Raw genomic sequence first — 17,662 nt, 5'->3', positions numbered from 1 at the left:
GTTGTGTGTCTAGTTTTTTATCCTACTTATGAGTAAAGAAATACTAAAATACGAGTAAAACAATAATTTATTGATACGTATAAAAGGCAGTCATTACAAAATGTAAAACACAGACATTACGCAGTTTCGCCTATATGAATAGTATGAATACGTTACGTTTTTCTAGTGCAGTAATTGCAGTATTAATAAATGTAGAGTAGAAATAGACATCAAGTACAGAGTACTATTGTGAAAAATACACAGTGACATTTATACGTATTGACTAGAAATGTGGATGTTAACCCTTTAACCGATATTGAAATAAAAACAGTAGTAAATTAGTAGTGAAAGCCTCGAAGTTAACCGCTTAAACATCGATGGTGTCGTAAACTTCCCAGCAAAAAACTTTATTCACCTACTTAAAAAACAATAATCACAGTCTGATAGACGATTAAAGGGTTGCACATCGATTTTGCTACAGGCAGAGATAAGTACCTACTAAGACTAGAATCAAGTTGCATTGCATTTACATTGCACAGCTGTTAATCATAAAAATGATAAAATATGTTTATAATTTTTTTATTTACAGTATGATATAAGGTAAATCATTTTAAAATAATGAAAAAATACCTACATGCGTGTTGCTGACAGCACCAATATGCGAACACTGGCGTATTATACCATGTGACCATTGCTGTTACAATCATTGGAAAGGATTTTACTGGTATTCTTTGATAGGAACATGCCATGGATGCTTAGCTTAATCAGCGCAATCTTCCAAGTTATCATTGAGCCAGCAATACATTCCTCAATAGTTTCCTCATTTACACAAAACACAATCACTGAAACTAATGTTCACTATTAAACTTGCACTTCGAGCATTACATTCTTTAAAAAAAACTAGTCGAATAAAGTGGTCCATCAGCCGCATATGCGGCTCAGAATCTTTTCTTTCACACTAATGATGAGTGAAATTAAAGAAAATACAGGCAACGGCAACCTTAGAAGAGTAAAAGGAGACAGACAGATGTTTATAGAATTCCATCTCGTAGGAAAAAATATATTCACCATAGAGATAGACACACAATTCTTGCACTAGAGTATGGGTAGTCGTCGTCAGGAATTCTCTTTAGTTTGTCGCTGCCTATACGTCCTGGAAGTTTACACGAGACGATCTACGTTGGCGCTGTCAGGTTGCCAATCGTAGTCCATATCGGTGGAGTCGGCGACGGAGAATACCGCGCCACCCTCGGTTCAGATGGCCGCTTTCTCCGGGTTATTGGCGTCACTCACTCGTCGAGAGTGCGGTGCCCTGCGGAGGGTCCTCGGCTGAAGATTAAGAGGTGGCAAGTTGGGTCGCTCGATCCTGGTCGGAGAGGAAACGAGTGGTCGTCCCCTGCGGAGAGTTTCCATTCCGTTTCTAAAGTACTCCTCTGTGCGGTCAGCGTAGTTTTCAATCAGAGGAGCTGGGTCTTCGTATTCAACGTTGAAATGTCGGGTTATAGCGAGATCTTCTGGCGGACCCAACTTGTATAGCGGAGGTTCGACGCACTCGTAGTGATGGTCCTCGGTTTCATCGTGGGGGTAGGTGTCGGCAACAAAGTGCCGGGTGCCCCTGGGGGTGAGGGCGGCCCAGAGGACGCGGGAGTCGAGAGCTGCGCCCCCGTAGAGCACGTTGGAGCCTCCAGCCTTGCCTGAGCTGCTCTTGCAACCGCTTCGGGATCTGTACAAGGATAACCTTGTAGGTAATGGAAAATAATGAGTATATGATAATACGACAACTGAATTGAGATGGTCTATTAAAAGTTGAAAGTCACTACCCTATTTTATGATCAGACTATCAACTATAAGCTAATAAAAGAAACAGTTTGTCCATTTCAAACTGTGATGGTGGCAGAAACTTCAACAGCATAGGTATATATGTATTATATTATTATTCATCTAAAATTTACTAACCGATTTAATAAAAAAACTGTGCACAACATGAGAAATGAGAGAACATTTAGAGGTTCTCTTTTGGGTTAAACAAAATGATAGCGGAAATCTGAAGTGATCATAAAGTTGGCTGACACTTACTCTCGGCACCTGAACAGGAACAGCGCCAGCAGAGCCGCGACGCAGAGAACAGCCACGCAGCACGTGATGACCACGAGCAGCCAAGTTTCGTCTCCACCGCCTGGTTCTGCAACACCCGCCACTACCAACACCGGTTCCATCACCATCGATAGACATATAAGGACACTGACGAATGACCGTCTTGTTCATATTTAGTTTCTATGTCTCAATATTATTGTTCTTTGTGCAACATCCAGTGTTCGGCTGCCGGTCCATTAAGACAAACCAGAGTGGACATGGTCACAATATGGGCAGTATGTAATCCAGCGAAGAGCAGAGCTTTCTCCAGCTCCATCGACAGGCAGCCTTATTGTATTGTTATTATTCTTAGTCACAAAGTTACCTATTTAACACTGTCGGTATTCGACTGTGCTGTGACTGTGCAAGTGCGATCAAACTCTTGGTAAGTATCAAAACATGGTTCAAAATGTTATAGAATAATGAACTAATAAAACAACCCATCAATGGCACCGACATCATTCGAAGATATCGTCTAATACACTAAATTCCTTTGAAGGTATATGATTCACAATTGTTTTCCTTGTAAATATTAGGTGGAAGGTACCGAAGGACCTTATCATCAGAACTCACCGTGCCTAGGCAGCTCATGATACTCCACGCCAGGAAACAAGGAGTTCTCCTCGTTGTTCTGCGTCGGGCACTTCGAAGCGCGGCAGGGTGGAGTCAGGTTGGCAGCATTGGCGAGGAAAGCCGGTAGCGGTGGCGGTGGCATGTACAGAATGGAATCCGGCGGAGGGCCGAGTGACATGCATTCTGCTCCGCACGACATGGCTAGAAGAGATAGGTTGCTTTATTAGTATGAAGATTGTAAATCCTATGTAAATAGCCTTTGCTGCTGATTAAGTATTGTGTGGACTCTCGGAATGGAAATAAGCCGTTTCGGAAAAGGCCGTTTAGAGATAGTGTCTTAGAATTTGAATATTATTACCTCTGGATATATGTATAATAATTAAATATAATGATTCACCAAAAAGCTTTCGTAGAATGAAATAATTATTTGATTGGACATTGGCGTTATGATTTTATTATTTGGAGAGAAGGAATTATCACTTTGCTATTTTATTAAAAGCATACGTAATGAGATGAGATGACACGACTCCGTGCAATTCAAAAACACCAATCGGAGTATCAAAACAACATCACTCAAACATCAGAATCGACTTCCAAATATCATATAAGTAAAATAATTCAATTAATTATAGAATCTGTCCCATAAAATCAACATAAAATACTTCTCGAACTCACTGGCTGGTATCTGTTAAAGATAAAAATGACACCAACTGTCATTGAAATACTTTTGTCATGATTGTGAATTTTGTGATATTTCCTAAAGTGCAGTGAGGGGTACCTAGTTTAATTGAGCTTGGTACCAAGCGCTGTGCTGTTGTCTTATAAAAGTGCGTTACAAGATAAAAATATCTAACGACAATGAGTTGGAGACGGTCCACTACCAGGCACCCAAGAAGTACGAAGAGGTCTGTACGAAGACACACTGGGACAATGGGAAGTTTCTACGTAGGTAAGTGAATTTGTGAAGCAAGCATACATTCTTTATACACGTAGGTGTTAATTAAAAATGACTCTTGGCTAGGCATCATCTTGGCAAAATATCTGTTTCAATAGCCAATATTTGGGTGAGTAATGGCATGCCTTGCCATGATGTATTTTTGACAGTTATGCGCAGGGCCGAAGCCAACACGTCGTTAGGGACGATAAGTTTAGTATTGAATGACTGCGAAGGGCAAGGGTTTTGTCCCGCCGGTTTTTAATAATGCTCTCAGGTAATAGGGCGGCAATTTATATCAAACATTACATGAAAATAGGTCAATAGGTCCCTATACCTAGATATTCAGTAGGCCCCTATGCTTAATTGATTGTCTAAAATTAAACCTCAGTAATTTTACAATTTAACATAGAACGTGCTTAATCATTTGAAATAAAATAATTAAGTGTACTAATGGACCCAATAGTACGACCTGAATAAATTGAATAAAACAATAAAAAATATTGAGAAATAATATGAAATAATTTATAACAATAAAGTAACCAGTTTCATCCATTAAATATTTATATATTCCTGCTAAATAAATTTAATTTATTGACTTTGTACATAACAATAATTTAAAACAAAGAGATTTTCAATCACCAGCGAAACATAACAACATAAACTTTCAACTTCAGTACATACACAACTCTCTACAAGTTATAAAATTTCACAAAATTACTCACTTTTTGTATTAAAACTCGATAATCCTCGCAAAATGGGCGCACTTTACGACACAGCTTACACTTGTCTCAAAATTTTGGTCCACGGATGCAGAGCGCAAGCGCGAAACTCTTCAGCGACATCCCCAAACACGCGCAAATAGTACATCACACTTTTTAACTCTAAATCCATTGCGCTTTTTGCAGTACCCTATTTATATAACTTGCCGTAGAAAGCGCGCATTATATGTGAGCACGAGCGATATCTACAACAAGATGTAGGGGAGTTAGTGAAGGGTGGGGTATTGATTTGCGACTGCGCGTTGAGATTTCGCGCCATGGATTAGGGCGCATCACTTAAGGGATGTTTTGTATAGCCATCCCTTTTACGCTTGGACTATTTTGTACTTGATAAAATAAGAGAGCATACAATTAAGTTTGGTCACTTATTTTAAAATGTCTTCATATTTTTATTTGATTATCGTTGTAATTGAGTTTCAAATTGGGTCTTTAATTTAATACGGACTGTGAATTTTGATTTCATTTATTTCTTTTTTAATGTATTATTTTAAAATAATTAAATTATATATAGGTATTATAAGGGTATTATCGCTTAATATCAATAATCGTAATCAGTTGATAGAAGTCGGGGGTCACTTTTACAAGGTTTTAGTGTGAGGCAAACACCTCGACCATCAAAGTACTTAATAATAAATAATAAGGAATAGTCGTGCCACGCTCTATTGGGATCGATCTATTATCACTGACAGGACTATTGTAGCCAATAAGCCTGACATTGTGATAATAGATTGACCGCAACGTCGGGCCGTGCTCGTTGACATCACCATCCCCCATGATGAGAATCTCTTGAAAGCCGAGAAGGACAAGTCCAGTAAGTACCTAGACTTGGCTCACGAAATAACCGCCATGTGGGATGTTGATTCAACGATCATTGTCCCTATAGTCGTTTCAGCGAACGGTCTCATAGCGAAGAGTCTCGACCAACATCTTAAGAGACTCTCGCTAGGTGGCTGTATCAAGGGCAGTAGTGTAATATTGGTGCACCTGGATCAAAGAAGATCCAGGTGCCACCAATATTACACATTAGAATACTAATTTGAATCGATCGATCATTCAAATACTCATTTTGCATCCATTCAAGATGTCACGTATTCAAGTAGTGAGGTATTATAATGCTAGTAGGTACATCTAGCTACCACCAATATTACACATTATAATAGGTACTAATTCGAATCGATCGATCATTAAAAAATTTTTCGTTCACTTAAGAAGTCTCATATTCAAGAAGTGAGGTAGCAGAATACTTGTAGATTGTAGGTAAATGTAACTGCAATAAATATTACACGTTCGAATACTTTTCAAAGCAATCCAAGAAATCATCATTCAAATATTAATTTCGTCTCCATTCAAGAAGTCATGTATTCAATGGAACTAGCGAGATAGGAGAATGCTTGTACTAGGTACATCTAGTTGACTCGTTTTACCTACCTATTCAAATATGTGCTAATTTTACATCAATTAAGGAAGTCATGTATTTAAGAGGGGATATTTAGAATATTAGTAGGTAATTAACACGTATAACTATAATCGAGTTTTTGTATACATTGAGGTATGTAATCTGAAATCTCTAAATAGAAATGTCTACCCGATATGAGTAATGATTTTGATTTCGTACTGATGAGTTAGGTACTGTTCTCTTAATAAGATATTATTTTATAGTTTTATGTACCTACTCTAGGTAATTAACATTGAGGTAAAAGTTGGATATAGTTAAATGAAATTACGTGTACTTTTATAATGTTTATTAACTTAAGAACTATGTTCATATTACACAATCACATTAAATTGTACCCTTATTCGATGGTGTACCCATGTGGCGTATCTGAGGACAAACCTTCGTCTATCTTGTCAATTACTCTACGCGTTAATTCGTAAACTTGGTCTAATAACGTATTTTTCACTACATATTGGGCACACAGCTCGGCATTACATTTACATATATGTTCAAAGTTCTCATTCAATTTGTTACTGTCGTAAATTTCTATTTTGATGACTTTTGTACCTCCATTCCGATGTGGTTTTTTGATAAACGAGTAAACGGGTGTTGCCTTCCTCTTGACCCCCAAGGACAGACGTCTCACCCCTGACTCCCGTTCACTCTGACTTTGAGTTTGGGATGATGCCAAAGGAACGAAGTTGAATAGGTGTTCTGATGTATCCTGTAATTAATAATTAAGTTATTAGTTTAATGTTAACTACGAGTATTAACTTTTAATTAAATGAAAACTTGAAATAAGTTACATTAATAATAAAATATTTTATTGCACACAAAAAAAAAAACATAAGTTACAGAGAAATCCGATGAAATTAACGAAGTAGGTGACTACAGGTGGACTTAGCGCTAAGCAGACACATACATTAAAAATTGTATTTACTTAATTATTATTTTATATCAATTACGTATGAGTAATGTAACCATTATAATTTGAAATTATTTTATAATAATAATACAAACACTCACTCTAAAAAAAATACTTACCGACATATTTTCCGTAGAACTAATCGCGTTGAATATATAAGAGTAAATAATATTTTCACTTATTTTCGGGGGTTTATATCTGAAATTATTGTGTTATTAGAGTTCAAAATCAAACGTTTAAAAAAAATGACATCACATTGTATTGAGATACGATTGGATTTACGATGTTAGCAATAATGCACTAAAGCAAATAAAATATACTAGCTCCGATCGCGACATTGTCTGTTTTTCTAAGATTAAAACCATAAAATGAATTTAATGAATAAAAAAAATATATGGTAAGTACCTTCACGTATTTGTTTTATATTATACACGGTGATCTGATTTTGCTGCGTTGTGGGATTTGCAATCGATGATTGTTTCCACCGACTAAGTGCTGAGTTGCGTTTTTCAATCACGTTGACAAATTTCATATAGGTATTGCGTTAGCTCCACGTGAATTTTCACTACTTAAGCTCCTCAGATCGATCCTCTTGATTCATTCCGCTACACAGGAAGCAAGGAAAACCCACTGTTCTCTCTACTGAAGCTACAAGGACATCATCATCATACAATGTAAGTGTGAATAAATGTATATTGTAATGTTGCTTATATAATTTTGACGACTTATCTGACCTACTGGTTAGTGACTAGCTACTAAGCCAGGGGCTTCTGGGTCGAATCTCAGTAAGGGTTTGTGTGATGAACACATATATTTGTTCCCGAGTCATGGTTGTTTTCTATGTGTTATTATGCGAGTACTCGCAACGCAAACTTACTGTAGGACTTAGTAAGAATATCCTATATTATTTATTTATTTATATTCGCAAAGTAACAAACTCGTAAAAATAATTAATCATTATTCAAATAAAACAACGTTAGAGTAATGGAGAATTATAATTATAAATGAATTATTTTAATAGCACATTATTTATTTTATTTCCAGGTCAAAACCCTCGTCCCACGCTGAAGATTTATATCTCTCATCCTCCACGGAGGAAGATTCGTCGGCACCGCCGCCGCCACCGCCGAAGGTTGACGTGATCGACAAAAGAAAAAATCCAAGCCGCCGACATCGACGAGCTCGAGCAAGAGGTAGGTGTATACATAAATATTAGATAGTTGTGTGTTCTCAAAACCATAAAATAGCCTTTACGTAGTATTCTAACGCAGATTATAAATTAATAATATTTTAATAGTAACTTATTTTTATTTCCAGGTCAAAACGTTCGTCCCATACCGATTCGTATCTCTCATCCTCCACTGAGGAAGATTTGCCAGCACCGCCACCGCTACCACCGAAGGCTGACGCGGTCGAAAAAGAAAAAATCCAAGCCATCGACATCGTCAGCAAGCTCGAGCAAGAGGGTCAGAATAGCTCCTGTGAAGCCGCGGCACGGCACTGCAGCGGAACTATTCGGTGCCGATAGCGATGACGAGGGATTAGAAGCGAACCAACCTGCAGGGGAGGGTAAATTATTATCGTACATTTCACGACGACTTGCGAACGGTTTTGCTCGTCAGACAAATCCTGATAAAAAGGGCACCCACTTTGTTGAGGTCAAAGTGTATAAATGCGATGATATTGAAAAGGTGACACCAGTAAATCGATGGCGTCATGCTGTAGTAAATATTAAAAACCGAACCGATGATAATACTGAAGCTTGGAGACACTTGGCTAATTTTATTCACGCAACGCGAAAGGAATACCGAACATGTGCGCCGTCATTTGTTAGCAATTATTATTGATCAATTTAAGCCATCGTATATATCTCTTATTACCACACTTATTAGTGCATCTGTAATAAAATACGAGGATTATAAATAAATGACTAATAAATAACGAGCTGATATTTGTGGTATTCCTTTTACGTTCTGTGAATAATTTTAACTAAATGTTCAAACGTGTTAGAGTGAATTTATTTCTTTTTCGTACATAGAATTATTCCTTTTTGTAAAATATGGGACCAATTGCATAGATTGAACTATGCGTGGATCCAACTATCCTGAACACAACGTAAAAGTAATAGCACAGATGTGAGCCCTCATTTATTTGTTGACATCTATTAATAATGTTTTTTACCCATATTCATTTTGAATTACATTACCTATGTTATGAAATGGAATATAAGTATTATATAATACATACTTTAATTAATTATAAATGTATATCTATTGTAGTACTAATTTGGAATAAAATGATATCTATAAAGTGTGTTATTTTGTTTACAGTGGGATCACGTAACCGTCCGTTATCCAGAACTATTTTAATGAAATGTGACAAATGTCAAATTAAATTGCCTAAGAATGAATACAATGCCCATTTGAGAACTAATTTACATAAATCGAATTGCATATTGAAAACTGATTTGAATAATATTGAAATTATAGCAACAGCCTTTAAAAACAGAATAGTCACCTATCGTCTGAATGCAACACAAAATGAATACGTAACTCCTGAGACGTTTTTGTGTGATATCAAAAGTAACATTATGAAAGTTGTAGAAATGTCATTACGGGAACATAAAAGTATCAAAATAAACTATGAGCTTTTCGTTTACTTTACATTACCTCATTCAGGCAAACAACAGTTAAAGTCATTCAATACAAAATATGATGTTATTTATGAAAACACAAATATCAATGAACTGTTTGAAAATACGATTGAACATTTAAAAAATAAAGTTATAGAATTTGAGCACCGTGAATCAGGCTGGTCTTTTGTCGCAATAAGTCATTTAGAAGTTAACGTAAACAAGTATTGTCCGATGCGAGGAGGTACTTACATACCTTTACCCCCAAGTGTCAAAAATACTAAAAGCTGCATTAATATTCAAAACAACGATAATTGTTGCTTTTTATGGAGTATACTGGCTGGTCTATATCCTGCAAAGAATAATGTGTGTCGAACTAAATCATACCCGCACTATTCAGATGTTTTAAATATCGATGGAATGTCATTCCCATTATCAGTCAGCGATATACAGTTATTTGAAAAAAATAACCCTGATATAAGCATTTGTATATATGGATTGGATAATAAGTATGCAGTAACAGGTCCTCTATATAGATCCAAATCAAAGAAAAATAATCATTTTAATCTATTATATATTGAAGTCGTTGGTAAAGGACATTACTGTTTAATTAAAGACCTGGTACGATTAGTTAGAAGACAAGTAACTTTACATAGAGGCCACATGCATTTCTGTGACTCATGTTTGCAATTTTTTAAAAGCGATAATAAATTTAAAACACACCATTGTTCCGAAATTGTAACAGTTTTACCTAATGAAAATACTGTCATTCAATTTAAGAACTTCGAACGTAAACAAAAAATCAATTTTATTATATACGCTGATTTTGAAAGTATGTTAATTAATTGTAATTCAGACAGTAGTAAAAATACGCAAAACCTAAAAAAGCATGTCCCGACATGTTTCGGTTATTACATATGCTGCTCGCACGATGCAAGTTTGAATAAATATGTTTCTTACAGAGGTGAAGATTGTGTAAAAGTTTTTGTTGAATGGTTAATAAACGATATTCATGAAATTCACAACATACTAATTAAAAATAATCCTATGAATCCATTAACATATAAAGAAAAGTGTAATTATGAGAATGCTACACACTGTCATATTTGTAAGCAGTTTTTATTTGGTGACAAAGTCCGTGATCACGATCACATTACATCAGAGTACAGAGGTGCAGCTCATTCACTTTGCAATTTGAAATACAGAATCTGTTCCTTTATACCAGTTGTCTTACATAATTTGACGGGGTATGATAGTCATTTATTTATAGAAGAACTTGCAAAGTACCCCGGGTCTATCAAAATAATGCCACAGTCCAAGGAAAAATATTCAAGCATAACAAAAACTATATATTCTACTAACAAATCGAGCGCCAAACCAATTGAAATAAAGTTTATCGATTCTTTTCAATTTCTTAGTTCCAGTTTATTTGAGTTAACCAAAAGTTTGAATAAAGAGGATTTTGTTAACTTGTCTAAAGAATTTACTGATACCCACCACTTTCAGTTATTAACACGTAAAGGTGTTTATCCCTATGATTACATTGATTCCTGGTTGAAATATGAAGACAATAAACTACCGACAAAAGAAATGTTTTATAATACTCTAAAATCTAAACACATCTCAGATATTGATTATAATCATGCCGAAACTGTGTGGTCAGCTTTTAATATAATGACTTTAGGGGAATATACTGATTTATACTTAAAATGTGACGTCTTGTTGTTAAGCGATGTGTTTGAACATTTTAGAAATACAAGTTTGAAGCATTATAATCTAGACCCAGCCTATTATGTATCTGCACCTAATTTAAGTTGGGATGCTATGCTTTTGTTTACAGACGTAAAATTACAGTTAATACACGACTTAGAAGTATATCAGATGATAGAAAGAGGGATACGTGGTGGATTAGCCCAGTGTTCTCTTCGGAATTCAAAAGCAAACAATAAATACACCCCTGATTTTGATACTTCTAGACCCACCTCATATTTGATGTATCTGGATTGTAACAATCTCTATGGTTATGCTATGAGACAAAAATTACCTGTATCAGACTTTGAGTTTTTAACTTTAGATCGGGTTAGAAATTTTGACATACTGACTATACCAGAAAACGGTGAACATGGATACATTTTAGAAGTTGACATGAGTTATCCTGATCATTTACACGATCTGCATGCCGATTTGCCTTTTGCACCTGAAAGGTTTGTTCCCCCAGGTGGGAAGTCAGAAAAGTTAATTGCAAATTTATATGACAAATACAACTATATCATTCATTTCGTACATTTGAAGGAATGTTTAAAGAACGGGTTAGTGTTACAGAAAATACATCGCATTCTACGTTTTAGACAGTCTAACTTCTTACAAAAATATATTGATCTAAATACTCGATTACGACAAGAAGCTTCTACTTCATTTGAAAAAGACTTTTTTAAACTATTAAATAATGCTATATTTGGAAAAACAATTGAAAATAAGCGAAAACATTTACATGTTCAATTAGCAATAAAATGGAAAGACAATGACAATAAAACAAACAAACACTTAGGTGCAGAAAAAATATTATTAAAACCTAATGTAAAGAATGTATCCATATTTAATGAAAACTTTGTGGCTGTTCAATTAAGTCCTGAAAAAATTTGTTTAGACCGCCCGATTTATATTGGATTTACAGTTTTAGAATTGGCAAAAACACATTTATATCAATTTCATTATAATTTCATTAAAAAAACGTACAAAGAAAACGTGAAACTCTGTTATACTGATACTGATAGCCTTCTTTATAACATTATTACTGATGACTTTTACAATGATCTAAATAAAAACATATCAAAATATGATACTAGTAATTATGACCACAATAACCCTTATGGTATACCTAAACTAAATGCTAAAGTACCTGGTTTATTTAAAGATGAATTTGGTGGTACGGTAATTACTGAATTTATTGGATTAAGAGCAAAACTGTACTGTTTAAAAAATGTAAAGAAGACAATAACGAAAGCAAAAGGTGTCACAAAACCTATAACGAATAAATTAAGAATTAAACATTTTGACAAAGTTTTGCAAACAAAAAAAGTGTATACCCATAATATGAATATGATTCGATCAATCAAACATGTTTTATATTCACAGCAAGTTGATAAAGTAGTTTTAAACTGCAACGATGATAAAAGGCAGATATTGCCTGACAATATACAAACATTACCATGGGGGCACTGTAAGACTATATTTTAAATTATATAATAATGTGATACTAAAATTTGTTTTTGTTTGTTTTTTTTTGTACCTATCTGTAATAATCTCCAGAAATTTAATAAATTTATTTACTCTGTTAATCAATTGTTTTATTTATGTTAAGACATATCCTATAAAAAGCGTTGAGATATCATATTTTTTTCATAATAACAATGAAATTCATTAAGCATACCCAAACTCTGGAAGTAAATAATATAATCGTTGAAAATGACGTGCATAAAAATACAAGACATAGTACATTATTACCTAATACAATCCGCTGTATAATATGTGGACCTTCAAACTGTGGTAAAACTAATGTAATATTAAATTTATTATTACATGAAAATGGTCTAAAGTTTAAAAATATCTATTTGTATTCAAAGACCGCTTTTCAGCCAAAATATCGCTACCTCCAACTAATTATGGAGAAAATTCCAGATGCTAACTTTTTAATATTTAATGACAATAAAGACGTTATCCATCCAAATGATGCTATGACCAATTCAATCATGATTTTCGATGATGTTGTATGTGAAAATCAAGTGAACATTAGGAATTACTTTGCTATGGGAAGACATCGACAAATTGATTGTTTTTATTTATCGCAAACTTACTCCAAAATTCCGAAGCAACTGTTAAGAGACAATGTGAATCTCTTAATTGTTTTTAAACAAGATGATACTAACTTAAAACATATATACAATGAACATGTAAACACCGATATGGATTGGATAAAATTTAAAGAACTTTGTTCAATTATATGGGATGATTGTTTTAGCTTTTTATTAATTAATAAAGATTGTACACTAGATAAAGGACGATATAGACAGGGGTTTGATACATTTATTTACTTTTAAATTTCCCATTATTTAATGTTTTAAATGTTGACGAAGGCTCACTTGAAACTGAGTGCTCGTATTAAAAGGTTGGTGTCAAGACTGCTGAAATGGATACACATTTAAAAGATCAACTTATCAAAGCAGTAGATAACATAAAAAACAAAATAAAGAAGATAAATAATGAAGAACATGAAAATAATATTAATTTAAAAAAAGTTTTTAAACCTATTACTGAACCATTAGAAAACCTCGTTATGCAAAGTTCTTTTGTTAAACCAGCTATTAACATGACTACAAGTACAGATACGAGTGACAAATCTCAGAATTTAAATGATTCTATAGGATACAAAAATTTCAAAGAGATAATTGCTCCTGATCAGCATTCAGAATATTATGAATACTCTAATGTTAGTAATAAAACTTCTCAAGAACAAAATAATGATACACTTCTATCTCTAAAAAAAGAAGACATGATTGATTTATATGAGGACATCAATATACCATTCGGGATTCGTAGCACGAATAAAAAGTTGATGATGGGTAATTCTGATGTATACTTGTCTTTGGTAAATAAGACTTCCGATACTGAAAAACAATATGTTATTACTATAGACAACAAAAAATTTGAATTAACCGCAGGGTTGAAAGAACTATTGATGCGAAACAAACCCAATCTCAGTCTTGTTACTGAAAAAGATAAAACTGAATACAAAGAAATGTTAACCCGTACAAACGCACATAAACGAGATTTTGATCCAAACGGAAAATTAAAATGAGACAAAGGTATAAAATATTGCAGTATTATCAAACCTCTCTTTTCACAATTACTTGACACTAACATTAAAACAGGTGGTAACTTACCTGCATTAAAACATTATAAAAGTAACACAGATTATATTTATTGGGATGATCCAAATGAATTAATTGAAAGGCTTAAACTTTTGATTGCATCCAAAGACGCTGGAAACACCAACCATGATAATGAAATTATATCAATTATTGAAGAATTAAAGGAAGCCGGTATTGTAAAGCAATAAAATAAATTGAAATATTATGTTAATGCTCAGTGAATAAATAAACGTGTCTTAGACATGACAAATAACAATGATATTTATAATTGTAAAGCAGAATTTAATAAAGTATTAAGTATAAAGGAGGAAAATATATTATCTAATACAATAAATACAGAAATAATAAACAAAATCGATGCCTGTATGAAAAAGGTGATGAATATAGATAAAAACATTTCGGTTTTAATGAATCGAGTAACAAAAGTTGAAAAGAATATTTCTAACAAAGAATTTGAATATAATATTAATAAACATTATGAGCAAAGCGGACGTCGTAAATGAAATTCATAAAAATGCAAGGGTGAATTTTCCTCGAAGAAGCGTCATTTTAAGAGATATTGATGACCTCTGGCAAGCAGATTTAATAGATATGCAGACTTTTTCAAAACTGAATGCTGGTTATAAGTACATATTAGTGATTATTGACTGTTTCTCAAAATACGCTTGGGCATTTCCACTCAAACGTAAGACTAAAGAAACCGTATCCAAAATGTTTGAAACATTATTATCAAGAGGACGTAAACCAATCAATTTACAAACAGACAGGGGTAATGAATTTTATAATAGTAATTTCAGAAAAGTTGTTCAAAAATATAATATTAATCATTACTCTACATTTTCCACCAAAAAGGCATCAATAGTTGAAAGACTTATAAGAACTCTTAAAGCTAAGCTGTATAAGGAGTTTAGTCTGAAGGGTAATTATAAATGGGTTGATGGAACTCTTGACCAGAAAGTTTCAGAATATAATCATACTTTTCATAGGACGGTGGGAAGAGCGCCGATCACGATCAATCGTAGTAATAAAGGAGTTGTATTACAAAGATACATTAAGAATTTACTAACAAAGAAAAACCCGGTTTGCAAAAGGTTTCGTATTGGAGATTTTGTAAGAGTTAGCAAGTATAAAGGATGTTTCGAGAAACGATTTACCCCTAATTGGTCAACAGAAATATTTAAGATAACTAATGTTCGAAATACTAACCCCACTACATATTATCTAGAAGACGCCAAGCGTAGGCCTATTTTAGGAGCATTCTATGCGCAAGAAATTCAGAAAACTTTGCATCCTCAAGTTTATCTTGTTGAAAGAGTGTTAAAACGTAAAGGAAATAAAGTATATGTTAAGTGGCTCGGCCTTCCACCGAGTGAAAATAGTTGGATTGATAAGACAAATCGTTTGTAATCGGGTTTAAATTTACTTTCACTGTTTTGTACACTCATTTGTATTTCAAACTCTACACTATAGAGACCAGTACAGACATATCCAACATTTAAATCTATTTCATAAAAAATGAAACGCACGAGAAATAATTCTGAAAACGAAAATAAGAAGAAACTTAGCAATCAGAAATTTGGAGCTGGCTTAAAGAAAACTTTTAATAATCTTGTTTCACACACTAAAAGACATATCAGTAATCTAAAGCCAAAATGTAAGAACATGCTAATGGAATTAGCGTATGCTGCTGCTCAAGAATTAGCATCGGACTTGCCTATACAATTACCCAGAGTGATACCAGTACCTAAAACTGGCGGATTTCTACCATTGATTCCAATTTTAGCAGGATTATCGGCTACAGGAAGTTTAGCAGGAGGTGTTGCGGGAATAAGAAAAGCTATTAACCATTATAAATCAGCAAAACGACAACTAGCTAAATTAAAGAGACATAATATGAAAATGGAGGGTAAATGTATTGGAAAAGGAGTGCATCTTAAACCCTACAAGGGTGGACTAGGAATTTATGTTACAAATAAAAAAAACTAGATGGCAGGCTACCCAATAGAGCATTGAGTAATATCGATATAATAAAACATTCGAAAAGTATTCCTTACTTTCGTGGTGTATTCATGAGAGATGAATTACCACCAAAACCATTACCGATGGAATGTGGTGTGATTAATTTAGATTCATCTGAAAATAACGGTACTCACTGGGTAGCCTATGGAAAAAATAAAAATTATATTGAATATTTTGATAGTTACGGAAATTTAAAACCTCCAAAGGAATTCATAAAATATATGGGAGCTAATATACGCTATAATTACGATAATATACAAAAAAATCATTTATTTAACTGTGGGCATTTATGTTTAAAATTTCTGGATTCATTCTGGCAGAAATATTATTAAATAAGTAAACTTATGTGTTTAATAAGACCAAAAACATAATACAACAATATTATAATAAACGATATCTTCTACCGTATCACATTCAACCTCGAACAGTGTCTAGAATCGGGTGTTAAGCATACGTTTACATAATTTTACCTTACAAAATCAAGTGATACATTATGTATGTTTTCAATAAAAGCGGAATTACAAGAATACCATCGAATATTCAACTCCCAGTCTTCAAAGGAGCAAGTCGATTAAATTCTAGCAAGAGAATTACTAAGAGCAATAAGTTATTTCTTCGTTCTCTTGGGTTTAAAATAAAATAAAATACTTATAATAAGATGTTGCATATCACAGATATTCCACAACAAGATAATTCAATTGAAAGCTATACCATCCATTCATACAATCCCTACAATCATAGCTTTAAGGAAAATGACGAAATCAGGATACCTATAAATCAACAAGATGTGTATGTATTACCATCTGCAAGCTCCATTTACATTGAAGGGTATGCAAGTGTATGGCGAGTAGATGCTGGTGGGAAAAAATAACAAAAGATGTAAATTTTACAAATAACCCCATATTATTTTTGTTCAAAGATATAAGTTACGAACTAAATGGGATTGAAATTGACCGGAATAAAAATTGCGGGATTACTACAACGATGAAATCTCTTATTTCAATGAATGAAGGAGAAAGTAAGAACGCTGCATTGTGGGGTTGGGATCTAAGCGGGAGTATTCTAAAGCAAGGTCATTTCTCCATTATAATACCTCTGAATAAAGTAGTGGCTTCGCGGAAGATTATAATAAGATTTTAGTCAACTGTAGGCATGAACTTGTACTAAACAGAAGTAATTCAGTTTTAAATAGTGTTGTACTTGAAGAAAATGATCAAGTTCAAATTGATATCCATAAAATCCAATGGCGGGTACCACATGTTAGAGTTTCTGACCGTAATAGATTGCCACTACTAAAGTGCTTAGAGAAAGATCGATCTATA

General features: G+C 33.8%; 3 protein-coding genes across 6 annotated transcripts; 1 reads left to right on the top strand and 2 right to left on the bottom strand.

Moving 5' to 3' along the window:
* Positions 1-49: 49 nt before the first annotated feature.
* On the bottom strand, positions 50-4,415 carry LOC125229555. 4 transcript variants are annotated; one of them, XM_048134423.1, is made up of 4 exons: positions 4,345-4,415; positions 2,686-2,886; positions 2,056-2,176; positions 50-1,717 (listed from the first exon to the last, which is right to left on the bottom strand). In XM_048134423.1, exons 2-4 carry the CDS (start codon positions 2,882-2,884, stop codon positions 1,234-1,236), a joined length of 804 nt encoding a protein of 267 aa, XP_047990380.1. In that variant the 5' UTR covers positions 2,885-2,886; positions 4,345-4,415; the 3' UTR covers positions 50-1,233. The 4 variants fall into 4 exon arrangements, with proteins under 4 accessions (XP_047990380.1, XP_047990381.1, XP_047990382.1 ...); XM_048134424.1 differs by having other exon boundaries at positions 50-1,702; XM_048134425.1 differs by having other exon boundaries at positions 2,056-2,161.
* A 1,713-nt stretch (positions 4,416-6,128) lies between these two features.
* On the bottom strand, positions 6,129-7,898 carry LOC125229417. Its single transcript, XM_048134245.1, has 3 exons — positions 7,167-7,898; positions 6,881-6,959; positions 6,129-6,560 (listed from the first exon to the last, which is right to left on the bottom strand). Exons 2-3 carry the CDS (start codon positions 6,884-6,886, stop codon positions 6,195-6,197), a joined length of 372 nt encoding a protein of 123 aa, XP_047990202.1. The 5' UTR covers positions 6,887-6,959; positions 7,167-7,898; the 3' UTR covers positions 6,129-6,194.
* LOC125229831 lies at positions 7,302-14,228 on the top strand. The gene is made up of 4 exons (XM_048134773.1): positions 7,302-7,435; positions 7,806-7,954; positions 8,079-8,330; positions 9,092-14,228. Coding segments are annotated over exons 1-4 (3,942 nt in total). The 5' UTR covers positions 7,302-7,433; the 3' UTR covers positions 12,631-14,228.
* Positions 14,229-17,662: the final 3,434 nt, after the last annotated feature.

This window comes from Leguminivora glycinivorella, chromosome 9, assembly GCF_023078275.1.
Source record: "Leguminivora glycinivorella isolate SPB_JAAS2020 chromosome 9, LegGlyc_1.1, whole genome shotgun sequence".
NCBI classification, from domain to species: domain Eukaryota; kingdom Metazoa; phylum Arthropoda; class Insecta; order Lepidoptera; family Tortricidae; genus Leguminivora; species Leguminivora glycinivorella.
The sequence above is the reverse complement of the archived record's forward strand: the minus strand, read 5'-3'. Positions and strand labels throughout refer to the sequence as shown.

What these genes read in the sequence shown, in the direction of transcription:
- LOC125229555 (XM_048134423.1), bottom strand. Translation starts at nt 2,884, where the DNA reads ATGTCGTGCGGAGCAGAATGCATGTCACTCGGCCCTCCGCCGGATTCC. An exon ending in TCATGAGCTGCCTAGGCACG is followed by an intron (nt 2,177 to 2,685) that starts GTGAGTTCTGAT and finishes CGGTGTTGGTAG; the next exon opens with TGGCGGGTGTTGCAGAACCA. An exon ending in TTCCTGTTCAGGTGCCGAGA is followed by an intron (nt 1,718 to 2,055) that starts GTAAGTGTCAGC and finishes ATTACCTACAAG; the next exon opens with GTTATCCTTGTACAGATCCC.
- LOC125229831 (XM_048134773.1), top strand. An exon ending in TCGACGAGCTCGAGCAAGAG is followed by an intron (nt 7,955 to 8,078) that starts GTAGGTGTATAC and finishes TTTTATTTCCAG; the next exon opens with GTCAAAACGTTCGTCCCATA. An exon ending in GAACCAACCTGCAGGGGAGG is followed by an intron (nt 8,331 to 9,091) that starts GTAAATTATTAT and finishes TTTTGTTTACAG; the next exon opens with TGGGATCACGTAACCGTCCG.